Source organism: Rhincodon typus, chromosome 43 (genome assembly GCF_021869965.1).
Source record: "Rhincodon typus isolate 14 chromosome 43, sRhiTyp1.1, whole genome shotgun sequence".
NCBI classification, from domain to species: Eukaryota; Metazoa; Chordata; class Chondrichthyes; order Orectolobiformes; family Rhincodontidae; genus Rhincodon; species Rhincodon typus.
This window is the reverse complement of record NC_063374.1, coordinates 6522038-6539486: the sequence shown is the minus strand read 5'-3', so window position 1 is coordinate 6539486 and position 17449 is coordinate 6522038. Positions and strand designations below refer to the sequence as shown.

General features: G+C 41.7%; 1 protein-coding gene and 1 long non-coding RNA gene across 6 annotated transcripts in view; one reads left to right on the top strand and one right to left on the bottom strand.

Annotated features, from left to right (window-relative positions):
• The window catches only part of LOC125487693, a 7377-nt gene extending 4467 nt beyond the window's left edge, over positions 1 to 2910 (bottom strand). Inside the window, exons 1-2 of the long non-coding RNA XR_007266062.1 lie at positions 2738 to 2910; positions 1551 to 1801 (exon numbers count right to left, since the gene is read on the bottom strand). This is a non-coding gene — a long non-coding RNA (uncharacterized LOC125487693). The remainder of the gene's footprint in view (positions 1 to 1550; positions 1802 to 2737) is intronic.
• LOC109918809 (spectrin beta chain, non-erythrocytic 1-like) overlaps positions 1 to 17449 on the top strand; it is a 258622-nt gene that overhangs the window by 223736 nt on the left and 17437 nt on the right. For all 5 annotated transcript variants that reach the window (XM_048619799.1, XM_048619794.1, XM_048619798.1 and 2 more), the window contains 10 exons: positions 260 to 484; positions 3412 to 3501; positions 4809 to 5087; positions 5673 to 5803; positions 7163 to 7367; positions 10229 to 10603; positions 13586 to 13830; positions 15147 to 15285; positions 15666 to 15750; positions 17122 to 17318. In XM_048619799.1, the coding sequence (XP_048475756.1) occupies positions 260 to 484; positions 3412 to 3501; positions 4809 to 5087; positions 5673 to 5803; positions 7163 to 7367; positions 10229 to 10603; positions 13586 to 13830; positions 15147 to 15285; positions 15666 to 15750; positions 17122 to 17318 (1971 nt within the window). The remainder of the gene's footprint in view (positions 1 to 259; positions 485 to 3411; positions 3502 to 4808; positions 5088 to 5672; positions 5804 to 7162; positions 7368 to 10228; positions 10604 to 13585; positions 13831 to 15146; positions 15286 to 15665; positions 15751 to 17121; positions 17319 to 17449) is intronic.

Genomic DNA, 17449 nt, shown 5'->3' with positions numbered 1-17449 from the left:
CCCGAAACGTCAGCCTTCCTGCTCCTCTGATGCTGCTTGGCCTGCTGCGTTCATCCAGCTCTACACCTTGTTATCTCAGATTCTCCAGCATCTGCAGTTCCTACTATCCAGAAACGTCTCTTGACGTATTTGTTGGCTTTGGAATTACACCCAGTTACTTGTGGGTAACATAAAATATTAAACATAAAAATATTGCTGTGCTTTGTTTATTGATCCTGAATTATTAATTTGGTGCCCCCACTTCCCTTGTGTCTTGAAGATGCTGGAGAACCAGATGCAAGTCCGGCAGAAGGAGATCGAGGAGTTGAAGCTTCAGGCACAGGCACTTGGACAAGAGGATACTAATATCGTAGAGGTGGATTCCAAACGAAAGAGGGTAGAGGAACGATTCCAGGAGCTACTAAAACCTATTGAAGAGAGACGGAGGAATCTCATGGCATCCAAAGAGGGCCATCAATTCAACAGGGACTTGGAGGATGAAGTTGTAAGTTTCCTTCTTAATATTTAGTTTAGCAAGCAATTTCTACTTGTACACTCTTGTCACCTCTTCTCTGAAAGAATCAGTGAAGATTTCTTTGTGTTCCTATGCTTCCAGTATTGTGTAGATGAAAACGGGATGGTCATGACCTTATTTAATTTTCCATTATTAATTATAATGAGTGGGTTTCTATTGCGGTTGACCTTTGAGTATAGGAGTTGGGACGTTATGTTGAGGTTGTACAGGATGTTGGTGAGGCCTCATCTGGAATAGAATGTCCAGTTCGTGTCTCCCTGTTACAGGAAGAATGTTATTAAGCTGGAGAGGGTTCAGAAGATTTACCAAGATGTTGCCAGTAATGGAGGGCTTGCATTATAAGGAGAGGCTGGGTAGGCTGGGACTTGCTTCACTGGAGTGTGGGAGGTTGAGGGGGTGACCTTATAGAGGTATATAAAATAATGGAAGGATATAGATAAGGTGAATGGCAGGTGTCTTTTTCCTAGGATAGGGGATTTCAAGACTAGGGGACATAATGTTGAGGTGAGAGGAGAAAGATTTAAACAAGATATGAGGGGCAGTTTTTTTTACACAGAGAATGTGTGGAATGAAATTCCAGAAGAAGTGGTGGATGCGGGTGCAGTTACAATGTTTAAAAGACATTTGGATAAGTACGTGAATCAGAAATGTTTGGAGGGATACGGGCTTAGCATAGGCAGGTGGGACTAGTTTAGTTGGGATTATGGTTGGCATGGACTGATTGGGCTGAAGAGTCTGTTAACATGCTGTATGACTCTATAACCACAACAGGTTTTAAAAAGAAGAATAAGATTGCCACTTCAGTACATTTAACTGTTTAAGTGCTCCAACTGTAAACAACACAGTTAGGCATGTTTCTTTCTTTAAAAAAAAGTTGAATAATATTTTTGTACTTAACGTCCTATCTAAATAATGCTCTGACTCTCACTCTGGTGCGTGTGCACATGTACAATTAAGTTAAAAAGCGGAAAGATGAGTTAAGTAGTTTAAAAGTCCAATCAATGCTTCGATAATTACAGGTTCAGTAGATTGATACCTTGGATGATTTCAGACTGGTCCTTATGAATTTTGTGAGAGGGTGATTTAAAGATGTTGATGAATAATTTCTGTTTTATCTCCTGGAGTCAGCAGCTATTGGACACTAGATTGTCAGTTAACAGGCAGTGTGCAGTCTTGTCAGATGGAAGAAAGAAAAACAGCGCCCACTCGGCATCCTGCTTCTTCTGCTTTTCCCTTCTTCTGCATCTCTTCTATTTTTGCTCTCCTATTGTGGAGAGAAAAAGTTACCTAAAACACAAAAGAGGTTTAGTTAGCTCATTACATGATTCCCTCTCACCAACTGACCAGTTTGCCAAACCTGGCCATAACAAGTTGATCAATGATTTAGACATTGTGGCTGCTGGATTACCTATTTAGCCAGGGTCAATTGTCCATAATGATTATATCTAATAGTGGCTTGTTCGACACTCATTTGAATATGCAGGTGTTGCCTGGATGTTTTGTGAATGGGTCAGGAGCTAAGCCATTCACATGCTTCTATGCTGATTATCTCTGATGGGTTATGCTAGACACCCTGACTTGGTATTTGTAGGGTACAGCCTTACAAATGTTCAGCCATTTTAGAAGCCGTATTTTTTTTTGTTACAAACTGCTGATGTTCCGTCTTTCAAAACTCAACTCATGGTTTCAGCCCAATGAATAATTTAAGTCTTTTTGGATACAAAACATGGGTTTTGTAACAGACCGTTATGGATGTTCACTTCTTGCTCATAGCTCCCCTCTCCTCTGCACCTAGGTAATCTAAAACATACATGAGAAGTAATTCTGTCCCAGCTAGGTTGCAGTCTCAACTGAAGGTGTAATCCTCACCCAGCTGGCAATTCTTCACCTGAGTACAAATAACTATTCAATCCTGAATTACATTACAGAGGAACCTAACACTGTTGTCAGCCATGCATCTGTGCCTTCACCAGAAATCACTGGATAATCAATCACAAATCAACCACAAATCACTTATTCCCCTTCCAATCCCAGGATTACTGAGAGCAGTTACAACTAAATAAGTTGAGAACAACTAACAAAAGAAAAATTTGCATTGATGTAGCACCACGGAATGTCTCAGTGAATTGTTTCTGAGAATAAATCACTGTTGTTACAGAGGTAAACACTGCAGCCATTTTGCGATGTACCACCCATAAAACAGCAGTAAATGAGACAAATTACCAGCGAACAGTTGAAGTCTTTTTTCTTAGTGTTGGTTGGGTAGGAAATTTTAGCTTGCAAGCCAGGGAAACATCTTTGTTGAAAGCTTTTCTATGACCACACGGAATGGCAGAAGTTTAATTTGGAGAACAGAAAAAGAAATTGCTTGAGAAACTCAGCAGGTCTGGCAGCATCTGCGAAGAGAAAACAGTGTTAATATTTTGTGATTCTGATGACCCTTCTTCAGGACTCGTTCTGAATTTCTCCAGCAGTTTCTCTTTTTGTGTATTTCAGAACTCCAGCATCCACAGTTCTTTGTTTTAGTTTAATCTGGAGGATGACACTAACTGCCTCAGTACTGCATCAGGAGTATTGGTTTGAATTTGCTATTCAAGTACCACAGTGAAGGTTTAAACCCATAATGTTCTTACCCAGAGGCCTAAAACAAGCTGATGAGATCAGCAAACCAAGGGATTGAACCTGAACCTTCTTGATTACAAGTAAAGCATGTATATGTGGACACCATGGGAGAGAGTAATTTGTTTTACTACAGCCCTCTAGATAAATGTGTGGAAAATGAGACATTCTATTTTTTATAAGATTTAGAGTCTTGTAAATCCAATGAAAAGTTAACATAATGTTAATTGTTCTGATTTAGTTTCTCTCTCTGCCTCTGTCACTCTCTCTCTGTCTAGCTCTGGATAAATGAACGGATGCCACTGGCAACCTCAACCGATCATGGCAACAATCTGCCAACTGTGCAACTACTCATTAAAAAGAACCAGGTGAGATGGGAACTGGATATAGCACATTTAATTGTGCACATGTTTTGACAGGGTGCTAAAGGTGTCACTAAACACCTGGTTCTATTCATATTTTTAGACTGTTGAATAATAGCTGTAATGTGTCTTGTCTAGGAGCTGTTTCACCAGCTATTGGATACAAACTCCACTGCTAAGTGATGCGTTTAGATTACAGATTATTCTCATCTTACTCACAGTCAGAATTAAATGTCTGAACTATTCTACTTTTCTGTTGCATCAGTCAGTCAAAGACAGACTGTTAGGATCTTGTTCACTAGGACAGAGCAAGTGTGACTTTCATTAAATAATAATGAGAGACTGATTTCAGAGTATTGCAAGGTACAGATTCAATCATTCACTCTTCTTCTTTGGAAAACATCTGCATGTCTACTTGTAGTGTAGGAGCTAGCAGGCACCTACCTTTTCAATTCCTACATTAGAATTGAAGAACGGCAATAAATGGTTGAACAACTACATAGCTCATATCCTTTCTCAGGTGTTCTGTTGTCTGCCTAAGTTGTCCACTCTCTACCATTGCTATAGTGTTTACAGAATGCACAGCAGCAAGTCACAATGGAATTTTTGACAACACCTCCAAAACTTGAAACCTCTAGTATTTTGAAGGAAAAGGGCATAGGTGCATGTGTCAAATCCAAGTTCCCCTGTAAGTCACATCCTTATTTGAGACATAAATCAGCATTCCTTCGTCGTAGCTGGGTCATACTACTGGAACTCCCTACCCTGCAGTACCTTCACCACATGAAATTTCAGGTTTCGAGATTAAACAAAAAGCTGTCCACTACAGTCATCTGAAGAGTAACTAGAGACAAATGGGGAATGCCATCTTGCCAGTGACTCCCACGTCCAAGAATGAATACAAAAGAAAACAAAATGTGTCTTGAAGTGTATTATCGGATTTGGTCCTTCTCTTGGTTAGTTGTGAAAAGTAAAAATGATTACAATTTGAATGTATCTGACCATCGTTTCCATGGATAGTGCGCAGGAAGAAAATCAAGCTCTTGCCTAAGCTCTGAACAACAATGTGGGCAAGTTTTGCACTAGAACTAGCAAGAGTTGACAACATCAGGGTAGAAAACTGTGCTACTGGGAGATTTTCAATTCACTAAATGTTGCTGCTACTCAGTTGGTAAGAATGAAGTTAGTCATTTGGAGTATTGTTCTAACATAGTGATGCGGTATATATTCTGTGGATATAGATGGTTGAAGATAATTATGAAATTAGGACTCAATTAGCATAATTATTTTTAACATTGAACTTTGATCTTTAGACCCTACAGAAGGAGATCCAGGGTCATCAACCTCGAATTGATGATATTGCAGACCGTGGAGAGACAATGGCCAAAGCAGGACGCATAGACTCTGAAGTGCTGCGAGCCCGCCTGGGAGACCTGCAGAAGATGTGGAAGACATTAATCGAGGAGACAGACAAACGCAGTGCCCGCCTGGAGGAGTCGCAGAAGGCTCAGCAGTTCTACTTTGATGCCGCTGAAGCTGAGGCATGGATGGGGGAGCAGGAACTTCATATGATGTCGGAAGAGAGGGCCAAGGTACTAAACAATTATCATATCAGTTAAGAGATGGAGGAAAGTTTAGGCAGAGCAATTTGCAATAAAGAAGAATTACATTTGAGTTTTCTTCTTAGAAGTAAAGTTTCTGACCTCCAGGGAAACCAACAAATTCAGGTTCCCTTCTCTTCTACTCCATAATGTTGCCCACAGGTAGTGTTCTGGAATAGGTCTGTTTAAAGTAACTGAGGTCTTAACTTTGGACCAGCCTTGAAGTTACACTGGTGATAGCAAATTTGGAGCGCGGAAAGTACTGTCATTAGCTTTCCTCTGACGACTAAATTGAAAATCTTGTACCTAACTGTGGGGTTGTGTAGTGGCTGTCAGGTTTGGAGTGGATTGTGGTGATGGTATCTGAGAGTCCCGTTGAAAATATTGGATTATTTAATGAACCCCATCAGTTAAGTAGAGGTATATTCTAAATGCTTATGTTACAGTTCTGCAGTCTCCCTTCTGTTTCAGCTTGCACATAAAATGGCATTAGTTGCATCCAGTTTTCTGTTTTACGATGGTGTTGAACTTGTGAACTATTTAACTCTCTTTCACTATGTTGTTATGTGTGAAAAGGATGAACAGAGTGCAATGGCGATGGTAAAGAAACACCAGGTGGTGGAGCAATCACTGGAGGATTATGCGCAGACAATTCACCAACTCTCCAACCTGAGCAGGAATCTAGTAACTAGCACCCATCCTGAGAGGTCAGTGTCAACACTATGGAATAGATGCTCTCTAGGTGTTTCCAGTTGTGAATAAACAAACTAATGTCTTATCCAAAATGATTTAAACCATGTTAAAATAACTCTCTGGATTATCCTTCAGTCTGATGACCTCTTTTACTTAATGTTACAATTCCACTTAATGCGGAGATAATGAGGTTTTGTAAACCTCAGTCTACAGTATGGTATACAGTAGAAGTCTTGCCATAACTGTCAATAGCTCTCAGCATGCTGTTGAATATTAGCCTGTATCTATTTGCTTCTCTGGTAGAGGAGGGTGATTGGGATGGAATCCTTTGTGTTGCCTTCAGGATAGAGTCCCAGATGCTTATGTACCCTTTGATCTACAGGTCAATTGCAATGGGTTGAATGGTCAATGGGCTGAAGAGTGGCAAATGGAGTTGAATTTGAATAAATGAGAGGCTTGCATTTTGGTAAAACAAACAAAGGCAAGATTTATTCAATTAAAAATAGGGCCTTGGGCAGTGTTGTAGAACAGAAAGACCTAGGGGCTCAGGTATATAATTCTTTGAAGTTTGCATCATGTATAGATAGGGTGGTTAAGAAGGCATTTAGCGTGCCTTCATTGCTCAGCGATTTAAGTACACGAGTTTAAATGTTATGTTAAGGTTGGTGAGGCCTCTTCTGGAGTACTGTGTCCGGTTCTGGTCTCCCTGTTATAGAAAGGATATTATTAAACTGAAGAGGGGTCAGAAGAGATTTACCAGGTCATTGATTTTTTTCACTGGAGCATAGGAGGTTGAGAGGTGACCGCATAGACGTTTATAAAATCATGAAGGATGTCGATGAGATGAATGGTAGGATGTCTTTTCCCTAGGGTGGGGGATTTCAAGACAAGGGGGCATATTTTTAATTTGAGAGAAGAAAGGTCTAAAAAAGACATGAGGGACAGTTTTTTTACACCGAGAGTGGTTCATGTGTGGAAAGAACTTCCAGAGGAAGTGATGGCAGCGGGTACGGTTACAGTGTTTAAAAGGCACTTAGTACATGAATAAGAAATGTTTGGAGGGATATGGGCCATCCACAGGCAGGGGCACTAGTTTAATTTGGGATTATGGTCGGCATGGACTGAGTTTGTTTCCGTGCTGTATGACTCTATTGCTCTGAGATGGGAGACTCTAGAGTGCCCCTAAGCTGGCCTCATTCAAACATTAATGCTGGGCTTTTGTCTTATCTAGCCATAGTCCTGGTGAAGCCCTTGGGAATTCTAAACCTCTGATAAATTGGGGCTCAGCCATTATTCTTTCTCCTCTGTCCTCGAAATTCCTGAGGTACAGCTATGGTTCTTTACCTCATTTCTTTTTTTTGTGGACTGTACAGTGACCGGATTACTCTAAGACAGTCACAGGTGGATAAATTGTATGCTGGATTGAAAGACCTGGCTGAGGAGAGACGGGAAAAGCTACAGGAGGGTTTACGGCTCTGCCAACTCAAACGGGAGGTGGATGACCTCGAACAGTGGATTGCAGAACGGGAGATTGTGGCTGGTTCCCATGAACTGGGTCAGGACTATGAACATGTCACTGTGAGTAATGGGTGCCTTTTATTTTTTACCTCTTGCTCATATGTTATGGAAGGACAGCTTTCCTGTGACCCCTTAACTTGCTGGTGTGGCTTACCTTAAAATAGTGATCAGGATCGACCTGGGATAACTTATGTTTACAAAATTTCCTCTTGTTCATTTACTTTACAAAGCTGCAGAATCACAGGAGTACAGTCTGATGCTTTTGCAACTTCTCCTCGATACTTTGCAGCTAAATTTCAAAACAAGTCCTTTCTTTGAGGTACCTAGCACAGATATCAATAGTCCACCTGGTATAATCTAGAAGAATGAGGAGGGAGCTTATAGAAACATATAAAATTATGAAGGGAGTAGATAGGATAGGAGCAGGGAGGTTGTTTCCACTGGCAGGTGAAACTAGACCTAGGGGGCATAGCCTCAAAATAAGGGAGAACAGACTTAGGACTGAGTTGAGGAGGAACTTCCTCACCCAAAGGGTTGTGAATCTGTGGAATTCCCTGCCCAGTGAAGCAGTTGAGGCTTCCTCATTGAATGTTTTTAAGGCAAAGGTGGATTTTTGAACAGTAAAGGAATTATGGGTTATGGTGAGCTGGTGGGTAAGTGGAGCTGAGTCCACAAAAAATTGGCCATGATCTTATTGAATGGCGCAGCAGGCTCGACGGGCCAGATGGCCTACTCCTGCTCCTATTTCTTATGTTCTTACATTCTTATGTAATATGCAACCAAAGAAGGCATCTGTGTTAAGCCCAATTGTCGTCATCTGACATTTATTATGCAACAAGTGCCCACTTGATTATGGACAAGTCAGAAGTTTGACTGATTTTTATCCCTCATCCTAATGTCAGAAGTACTGAGACTACTTATGATCCTCTCACTAGTTTCCTGGCTGAGGAAGACCTCAGATCTTCTGGCCTGTGTATACTTAGTGAGTGAAGTGGAATCCTTTGCTTGGGTTTCTGTGCGGCATTCATATGTATGTAAGTAGGTGAACACTTCAGCTAACATAGCAGAGAAATCTTGTTCAAAAGTGAGGAACTGTATTTCCTGGTATTGGCAGGTGGTATATCCATACATAGGATGTTGACTGAGAGATAATAGTAATTGGGCTTTAAACTAATTTGTTGGGAAGAGGATTTAATTGAAGGAAAATTTAATAAATCAAAAAGAAATTAGGTTCAGGATAGTGAAGATGCGAATAGTAATCAAAGTGTGACAATAAGGGATAGAAAACATGCAGAAGAGTGCAGCGGGAACTATAACCTAAGTAAATAATGATAATAAAATGTCAACACTTAAGTCTCTTAATTTGAAAGTACACAACATTTGTAACAAGTTAAATGGGTTGACAACACAATCAGAAATAATTTTATATCGCTGGACAGCTATTACAGAGACGTGGTTACAGGGTGACCAAGAGTGGGAACTCAATATTCAAGAGTATTCAAATTTACAGAAGAATAGGCTGAAAGGAACAAAACATGGGGTAGCATTGTAAATAAAGGAAGAAATGGGATACAGTTAACTAGAAACTCAACTTGACTAGCCATGTAAATACAGTGGCTACAAGAGCAAGTCAGAAGCTAGGAATACTGTGACGAGTAACACACCTGACTCTCAAAGTCTGTCCACTATCTGCAAGGCACAAGCCAGGAGTGTGATGGAATACTCACCATTTGCCTGGATGGGTGCAGCTCCAACAACACTCAAGAACCTCAACACCATCCAGATCAAAGGTGCCCGCTTGATTGGCACCACATCTACAAGCATCCACTCCCTCCACCACTGATGCTCAGTAGCAGCAGTTTATATTATCTACAAGATGAGCTGCAGAAATTTACCAAAGATCCTTAGACAGCACATTCAAAATGCACAACCATTTCTATCTTGAAGGACAAGAGCATCAAATCCAAGGGAACACCACCTGTTGCAAGTTCCTGTCTGGGCCAGTCACCACCCTGACTTGGAAATATATTGACTATTCCTTCAGTGTTGCTGGGTCAAAATCCTGGAATTCACTCCCTAACAGCATTGTTGGTCTACCTGCAGCAGTTCAAGAAGGCAGCTCACCACCATCTTATCAAGGGTAACTAGGGATGGGTAATAAATGCTGGCCAGCTAGTGATGCCCACATCCCATATGAGAATGAAAGAAAATCAGTATGGTGGTGAGAAGTGAGAATAGGTGCAATAGATCATGATGTGCAATCAGTTTGGATGGAAATAAGGAGTAGCAAGGGAAGTAATTCATATGTGGGAGTCATCTGTGAGCCCCTGTGGCAGGGGGACACAATAATTGGCATTGGTAATTTTAATCTTATTGAATGGACAATTAGATGGGCATGCAAGACGAATTTACAGAGTGCAGAGATGGTTTGTTAGAGCAGTACGTTCTAGAACCTACTCAGGAATAGGCTATTTTAGATCTAATAATATGGAATGAAATAGGATTAATGATAAATCTTGTAATTAAGGATCCTGTAGGGGCTAGCGATCACAACGTGGTAGAATTTAAAATTCAGTTTGAGGCAGAGCTGCTCTGGTCTCAAACCCGTGTCCCCAACCTAAATAAGAGTAATTGTAGAGGTAGCAGAAAGAAAGTTGTCTAAAGCTGGTGGGAAAATAGATTAAATAGAAAGTCAGAACGGTAGGGTCTCAGTGCAAAGGATCAGCCACCCTGATTGACAAAAGCAGTCAAGGAAAGTATCCTATCAAAAATTAAGACAAAAAAAAGTAGGGGAAACTAGTGGTAGGCTAGAGGAATAGGATTTTTTTTTAGCAACCTAGCAACAGCCATGATCTTGCCCATTGGCTTCCTCCTGCTCCTATTTCTTAAGTTCTCATCTAATCCTGCCATTCTTTGTACAGATGTTGAGGGATAAATTTCGTGAGTTCGCACGGGATACCAGTAATATTGGACAGGAACGTGTGGACTCTGTGAACCGCATGGCTGATGAGCAAATTGACTTGGGTCACTCTGAGAATGCCACCATTGCTGAGTGGAAGGACGGATTGAACGAGGCCTGGGCTGACCTGCTGGAGCTCATTGACACTCGAACGCAGATGTTGGCTGCTTCATATGAGCTGCACAGCTTCTACCATGACGCTCGGGAGACGCTTGACCGCATTCAAGAGAAAGAAAAGCAGCTGCCTGAGGAAGTTGGTCGTGACCTAAAGACAGTAGAGAGAATGCATCGGATGCACACTACATATGAACATGACATACAGGCATTAAGCACACAGGTAAGTGCAGAACATGCTCACTCTTTCCCTGTCTTTCTTGCCCCTCGCCCTCCTTCCTCTCTTGCCTGTTTTATTCTCGTTCTTTTTCTTCTTTATGTTTCCTTTTTTGAGCGTAAGAACATTCTTTCTTTCCAAGTGCACTCCATTTTTCTGACAGATTCCTACTTTTTTAAAGTTTTATTTCCACAAAATTTAAAAGTGTGTGGAAGAAAGAGATTATGTAATTATGATTTTGAAGATGTCTTGAAGGAGGTGGTTGTTTTAAGCATCTACCATTGTAACCTTTATTCCTCCATTGCAGATTGTTTTTTATCCAGTGATACAGCACGGAAACGGAGCCTTTGGTCCAACCAATCCATGCCAACCATAGCCCAAACTAAACTAGTCCCACTTGCCTGTGCTTGTCCCATATCCCTCCAAAGATTTCTTATTCATGTATCTATCCAAATGTCTTTTAAATGTTGTAACTGTATCCGCATCCACCACTTCCTCAGGAAATTCATTGGACACACAAACCATTCTCTGTGTAAAAAATAAAATAAAATTATCCTTCACGTCTTTTTAAAATCTTTCTCCTATTACCTTTTAAATATGCCCTATAGCGTTTGAAATCTCCCATCTCAGGGAAAAGACACCTGCCATTCACCTTATCTGTATCCCTCATGATTTTATAAACCTCTACAAGATCACCCCCCCGCAACTTCCTACGCTCCAGTGGAGAAAGCCCCACCCTGTGCAGCCTCTCCTTATGGTGCATACCCTTCATTCCCAGCAGCATCTTGGTAAATCTCTGCTGAGCCCTCTCTAGTTTAATGATATTCTTCCTATAACAGGGCAACCAGAACTGGACACAGTATTCCAGAAGAGGCCTCACCAATATCTTGTATAATCTCAAAACAACATCCCAACTCCTATACTCAAAGGTCTGAGCAATGAAAGCAAGCATGTTAAATGCCTTCTTAACCACCCTATCTATATATAAACTTCAAAGAATTGTGTACCTGAACTCCAAGGTCTCTCTATTCTACAACGCTACCAAAGGCCTACTTTTAATTGTATAAATCCTGCCCTTGTTTGTTTTACCAAAATCATAGATCATAGAATCCCTACAGTGTGGAAACAGGCCCTTCGGCCCAACAAGTCCATACCAACCCTCAGAGCATCCCACCTAGACCCATCGTCCATAACCCACCTAATCTACACATCCTTGGACACAATGGGCAATTTCCCATAGGCAATCCACCTAGCCTGCACATCTTTGGACTGTGGGAGGAAACTGGAGCACCCGGGGAAACCCACGCAGACACGGGGAGAATACGCAAACTCCACACAGATAGTCGCCCGAGGGTGGAATCGAATCCGGGTCCCTGGTGCTGTGAGGCAGCAGTGCTAACCATTGAGTCACCGTGCCGCCCCGGTTATGAGGGATGGGTCTGGGTGGGATGCTCTGAGGGTTGGTGCGGACCAAAGGGCCTGTTTCCACACTGTAGGTATTCTATAATTTCTATGATCAATGATTTTGGTAAAACAAATAAGGGCAGGATTTATACAATGCAATGCTTCGCATTTATCCAAATTAAACTCCAACTGCCATTCTTCAGCCCATTGACCCAATTGATCAAGATTTCTTTGTGATGTTAGATAACCTCCTTTGCTGTCCACTATACCACCAATTTCGGTGTCATCTGCAAACATACTAACCATGCCTTCTATATTCTCATCTAAATCATTTATATAAATGACAAACAAAAGTGGACCCAGCACCGATCCCTGTGGAGCACCGCTGTTCACAAACCTCCAGTCCAAAAAACAACCCTCCACCATCACTCTCTTTCTCCTGCCGTTAAGCCAATTTTGTATCCAATTGGCAATCTCACCCTGAATCCCATGTGATCTAACTTTACTAATTAGTCTATCATACGGAACCTTGTCAAAGGCTTTACTAAAGTCCAAATAAACAATGTCTACTGCTCTGCCCTCGTAAATCTTCTTGAGTACTTCCTCAAAAAACTCAAATCAAGTTTGTGAGACACGATTTCCCTCTCACAAAACCATGCTATCTCTAATAGTCTCCCAAATTCATATAAATCTTATCTTTCAGCGTTACCTGCAACAACTTCTCCACCACCGAACTCAGTTTCCAGGCTTCTTACATCCTATCTTAAACAAAGGCACAACATTAGCCACTCTCCAGGCATCTGGCACCTCACCCGTAGTTATGGATGATACAGATGTTTCTGCAAGAGGCCCTGCAATTTCCTCCTTAACTTCCCACAATGTTCTGGGATGCTCTAGATCAGGTCTTGGAGATTTATCCAGTTTTATGTTTCCTAAGACCTCCAGCACTGCTCTTTTTTTTAATGTGAACTGTTTTCAAAACATCATTTCGTTTATTTATTTATTCTTTCATGGGATATGAGCATCACTAGCAAGCACAGGATTTGAATTGCCCGTACCTAATTGGCCTTGAACTGAGTAGCTCACTATACCATTTCAGAGCACATTTAAGAGTCAACCACATTGCTGTGGATCTAAAGTCACATATAGGCCATAATGTGTAAGAGTGGCAAACTTCATTCCCTACAGGACATTAGTGAAGCAGATGAGTGTTTTTGGTAATTGATGCTACTTGTAGTGGTGATTAGCTTTATGGTTTTATTAATTATTAATTGAGTTTATATTTCTCCAGCTGCTGTGGCGGAATTTCAACCAAAGTCCCCAAAGCTATAGTCTGGGGACTCTGGATTACTAGACCATGATAGTTCTAATTGTCACTCGACCTTAAACAGTTCTGTCCACAGGTGCTGCCAGACCTGTTGATCTTTTAAGGCAATTTGTGTTTTTGTTTCTGAGTTACAGCATCCGCAGTTCTTTCGGTTTTTACATTACCATGATACTTCTGTCTTACCCCATTGTTGCTGTTAACCAAGTTGTTGCTGTAGTTCTTTCCCCCTTTCTAACTAGTTTCTTTGTATAACACAGGTGAAGCAGGTCCAGGATGATGCTGCCCGGCTGCGGTCAGCCTACGCTGGTGAGAAGGCCGAGGACATCCAGCGACACGAGGATACTGTTGTGGAGGCATGGAATGCCCTCCTTAATGCCAGCAAAGGGCGCAAACAACTTCTGTCAGACACAGTCGAAAAATTCCGCTTCTTCAACCTTGTACGAGCCCTCATGCTGTGGATGGACGACGTCAACAGGCAAATGGATACCCAAGAGAAGCCAAGGTAGTCTTACCAACTGCTGTATTCCAAAGAACGGTGGGCAACTTGCGTTTCTCTTGGAAAGGCAGGCTGTGAGCTCCCCACATGACAGAAAGGATTTATTCAGTGAAATTAGATAGAAACAGACTTTTCGGCCCATGTGCCATTGCTCATGCTTCGTGGTACCCTCACAGTAACCCATCTGATCAGCATATCTATCTATTCATTTCTTCCTTGTGTGTTTATCTAGCTTCCCCTTAAAGGCATCTGTGCTGTTCACCTCAGCCTCTCCATGTAGTAGTGAGTTCCTCATTAAGTTTAATTTCGTACTTGTATTTGGCCACCTTACTTTAACACAAGTGGTTGCAGTGTAATCTGTTTTAACGATGTTGTGCTTTGAGGCCCAGATCAGTAAAGGACCTTTATGGTGTCAGCAGACACACTCAGTGTGTTACTCAGAAACTGCTGCCTCTCTTCTGTGATCATTAAAATGAAAGTCCTGTCCTGCCAGTTTGGCGGAAGCTAAAGATGCCTTGGCAGTATTCAAACAACAGTGAGGTGTGATGTCAAAAGACATTTTTTCACTCACCAAGGACTATTTGTTGCATTACATGAACCAGGAAGGTGCTACAGTTGGCCATTAGTTGATGGTAATGCAGTAGGGCTAGAAAAGCTATGTAGATAATTCCATTTGCTACCCTGTTAGAGAATGAATCGCTAAAAGAGAAGAAAGCCAGGCAGCACAGTAGCTGGGTGATTAGTACTGCTGCCTCACAGCGCCAGGGACCTGGGTTCAATTCCACCCTCGGGCGACTGATTGTGTGGATTTGCACATTCTCCCCGTGACTGCATGGGTTTCCTCCCACAAGATGTACCGGTTAGGTGGATTGGCCATGTTAAATTGCCCATAGTGTCCGGGATTGTGTAGCTTAGGTGGATTAGCCACGGATAGCAGGGTTACAGGAATAGGGTAGAGAGTTGGGTCGAGGTGGGATGCTCTTCGGAGGGTTAATGGAGACCTGATGGGCTGAAGGGTTTGGTTCCACACTGTAGTGATTCTCTGATGCTATGAAAACCAGATGGAGGCTCTATTGAGCCCTTGAGAGGGAGAGACAATCAACAGGCTGCTAGGGATAAGGTGCAGCAAGAAAGGATTTAAGTTGGGGTGGACGTCATGGCATTGATGTAAGTTACCATGATTTGAGGATGGACCAAAACCAGGAAGTACCTCTCCTCCTGCTGGCAACGCCACTGGGAATTTCCACCTCTGTTTTAGGGATAGCAGCCTTGGTGGTTAAAATAATAGCTCAATGCCTGTTCTGCCAATTGTTCCCTTGTAGGGATGTCTCTTCAGCAGATCTAACCATCAAGAACCATCAGGGGATCAAGTCCGAAATCGATGCCCGGGATGACAGCTTTACTGCAAGCATTGAAATGGGCAATGCCCTCCTGGCCAAGAACCACTATGCTTCAGAAGAGGTACTGTTTTCCAAGGTTGTGAGCTCTGTTAGGGTGTTTATTTCATTGATTTTGTTTTCATCATTATTCCACTGATATAGTTGTAATGGAAACAAAAGACGACAGTTATACAGTATAACAGAATTATTCAAATCCTGAAGTTTGTACTGATACGAGTGATAATAGACTGCTTACTGTTAGTCACGCCCTAATTAATACACACATCATGAATACAAACTTCAAAATAATCCTTGCTTCCCTCGAGCAAGAAACAATCTCTTTTCTACTGCAGTGTGAAAGAGTAAAGTTCAAAGTTATCTGAGAGACAAATCGATTTAATGCAAATGGCCATTTTGTGTTCAAGACAATGTTGTTCAGGGTTCTTTTTCCTGTTCTGTTAGATTGCAGAGAAGCTGACCCAGCTCCAGGAAAGGAGGAGAGAAATCAATAATAAATGGAAGGAAAAGGAAGACTGGTTGCAGCTGGGTGAGAATACTGAACTATGTACTTGAAGTAGTCAGTGGGAAATGTCTGCTACAGATTGACAAACACATATCTTGGCACATTGTCTGTATACTGTTGTGTTTATTGAAGAATGATAATTCTGCAGTGCAAAACCGCCTCTCATCTTGCAGTAAACTCAGAAACTGTGCATGAAATTACTGTCCTGTTACCTTTGAGGAGTGACCAAGACATCAACATGACTAATCCAGAATGATAGGTGGAAGTCTGCTGGCTATAAGACTCCTGAGAGAAATAAGTTGGTATAGCCTCAGCTTAATTCCGGCTGATGACATAAAACTGTTCGCAGTTTTTTTGATTTCATAGATTTCCATAGAGTATACAGCAAGAAACACAAAATTCAGACTACTGGTCTGTGCTAGTATTTGTGCGTCACTCTAGCTTTCTTTATCCAACTTCATCTAACCCTTTGACCCAGGGCCACTACGTCGTTGCTTTGATGTAGAAGCTGGCTTGCATTTTCAGTTTTAAAATCATTTGACACAATGCAGATGGAGGCCATTTGGCCCATTATGTCTGTACCAGCTCTGGCTGAATTTTGGAATGAGTTGTGTTTGCTTTATCTTTCCCATAGCCTTGAAATGTTTATTCCCCTCATGCATTTGTCCAGTTCCCTTTTTAAAACTACCGTTGAATCTACTACAATCACAATTTTCAGCACACTCCAAATCATCACAAATTGCCGTGTCTTTTTTTAAAATGTTTTCTTATTTGTTGCCTCCGGTTCATTTGCTAATCACCTTTCAGACGTGATGTCACTTTGCACTTTAAGTAAATGCAGTACCTGTCCCAGGTATATCTCCAAATAGGGGAGGTGATGGCCTATCACTAGATTATTATTTGGGTTCGAATCCTGCCGTGATAAATGGCGGAATTTGAATTCAGTAAAAATAAAATCTGGAATTAAGAGCTAAAGATGACCACAAAACCAATGTTGACTGTTGGGGAAAATCCATGTGGTTCACTGATGCCCTTCAGAGAAGGAAACGGCCACTCTTACCTTATCTGGTCTATATGTGACTCCAGACCCACAGCAATGTGGTTGACTCTTACAACTGCCCTCTGATGGGCAATGAATGCTGACCTAACCAGCGATGCTCTCATCCTGTAAATGAATAAAAAAAAGTGTAATTGGGTAAATCATTAAATAAAATTAGATTCAATTAAATCAAATCAATTAAATCATTCATTGGCCAATTGAAGCAAATCTTATTAAATTTTCTTCAGCCTGTTGATGATAATACTCATTGAGTTTGAGCTGGTAAAACTGTCATCTCTCTCTCTCTTTCTCTGTTTAACGCCTCCTCCTTCCCCATTCCCACACCCAATCCCCAGTAATGGAAGTGCTGCAGTTTGGTAGGGATGCAACAGTTGCTGAGGCCTGGCTAGCAACCCAGGAGCCGTACGTCAGAGCAGCTGACATAGGAAGTAACGTCGATGATGCCGAGAGCCTGATCAAACGCCATGAAGAGTTTGAAAAGTCAGCTGCTGCATGGGAAGAGCGTTTCCTGGCCCTGGAGAAACTGACAACAGTGAGTGCCATACTATTTTCCTTCTCGTTTTCTCCCCAGTGTCTACCTCACCTTTATTTCCACCTACCAGCACATCCTCCTGCTCCTTCCTTTCTGTTCTTCCCCTCAGATAGTTATGGTATAGCAAGTTC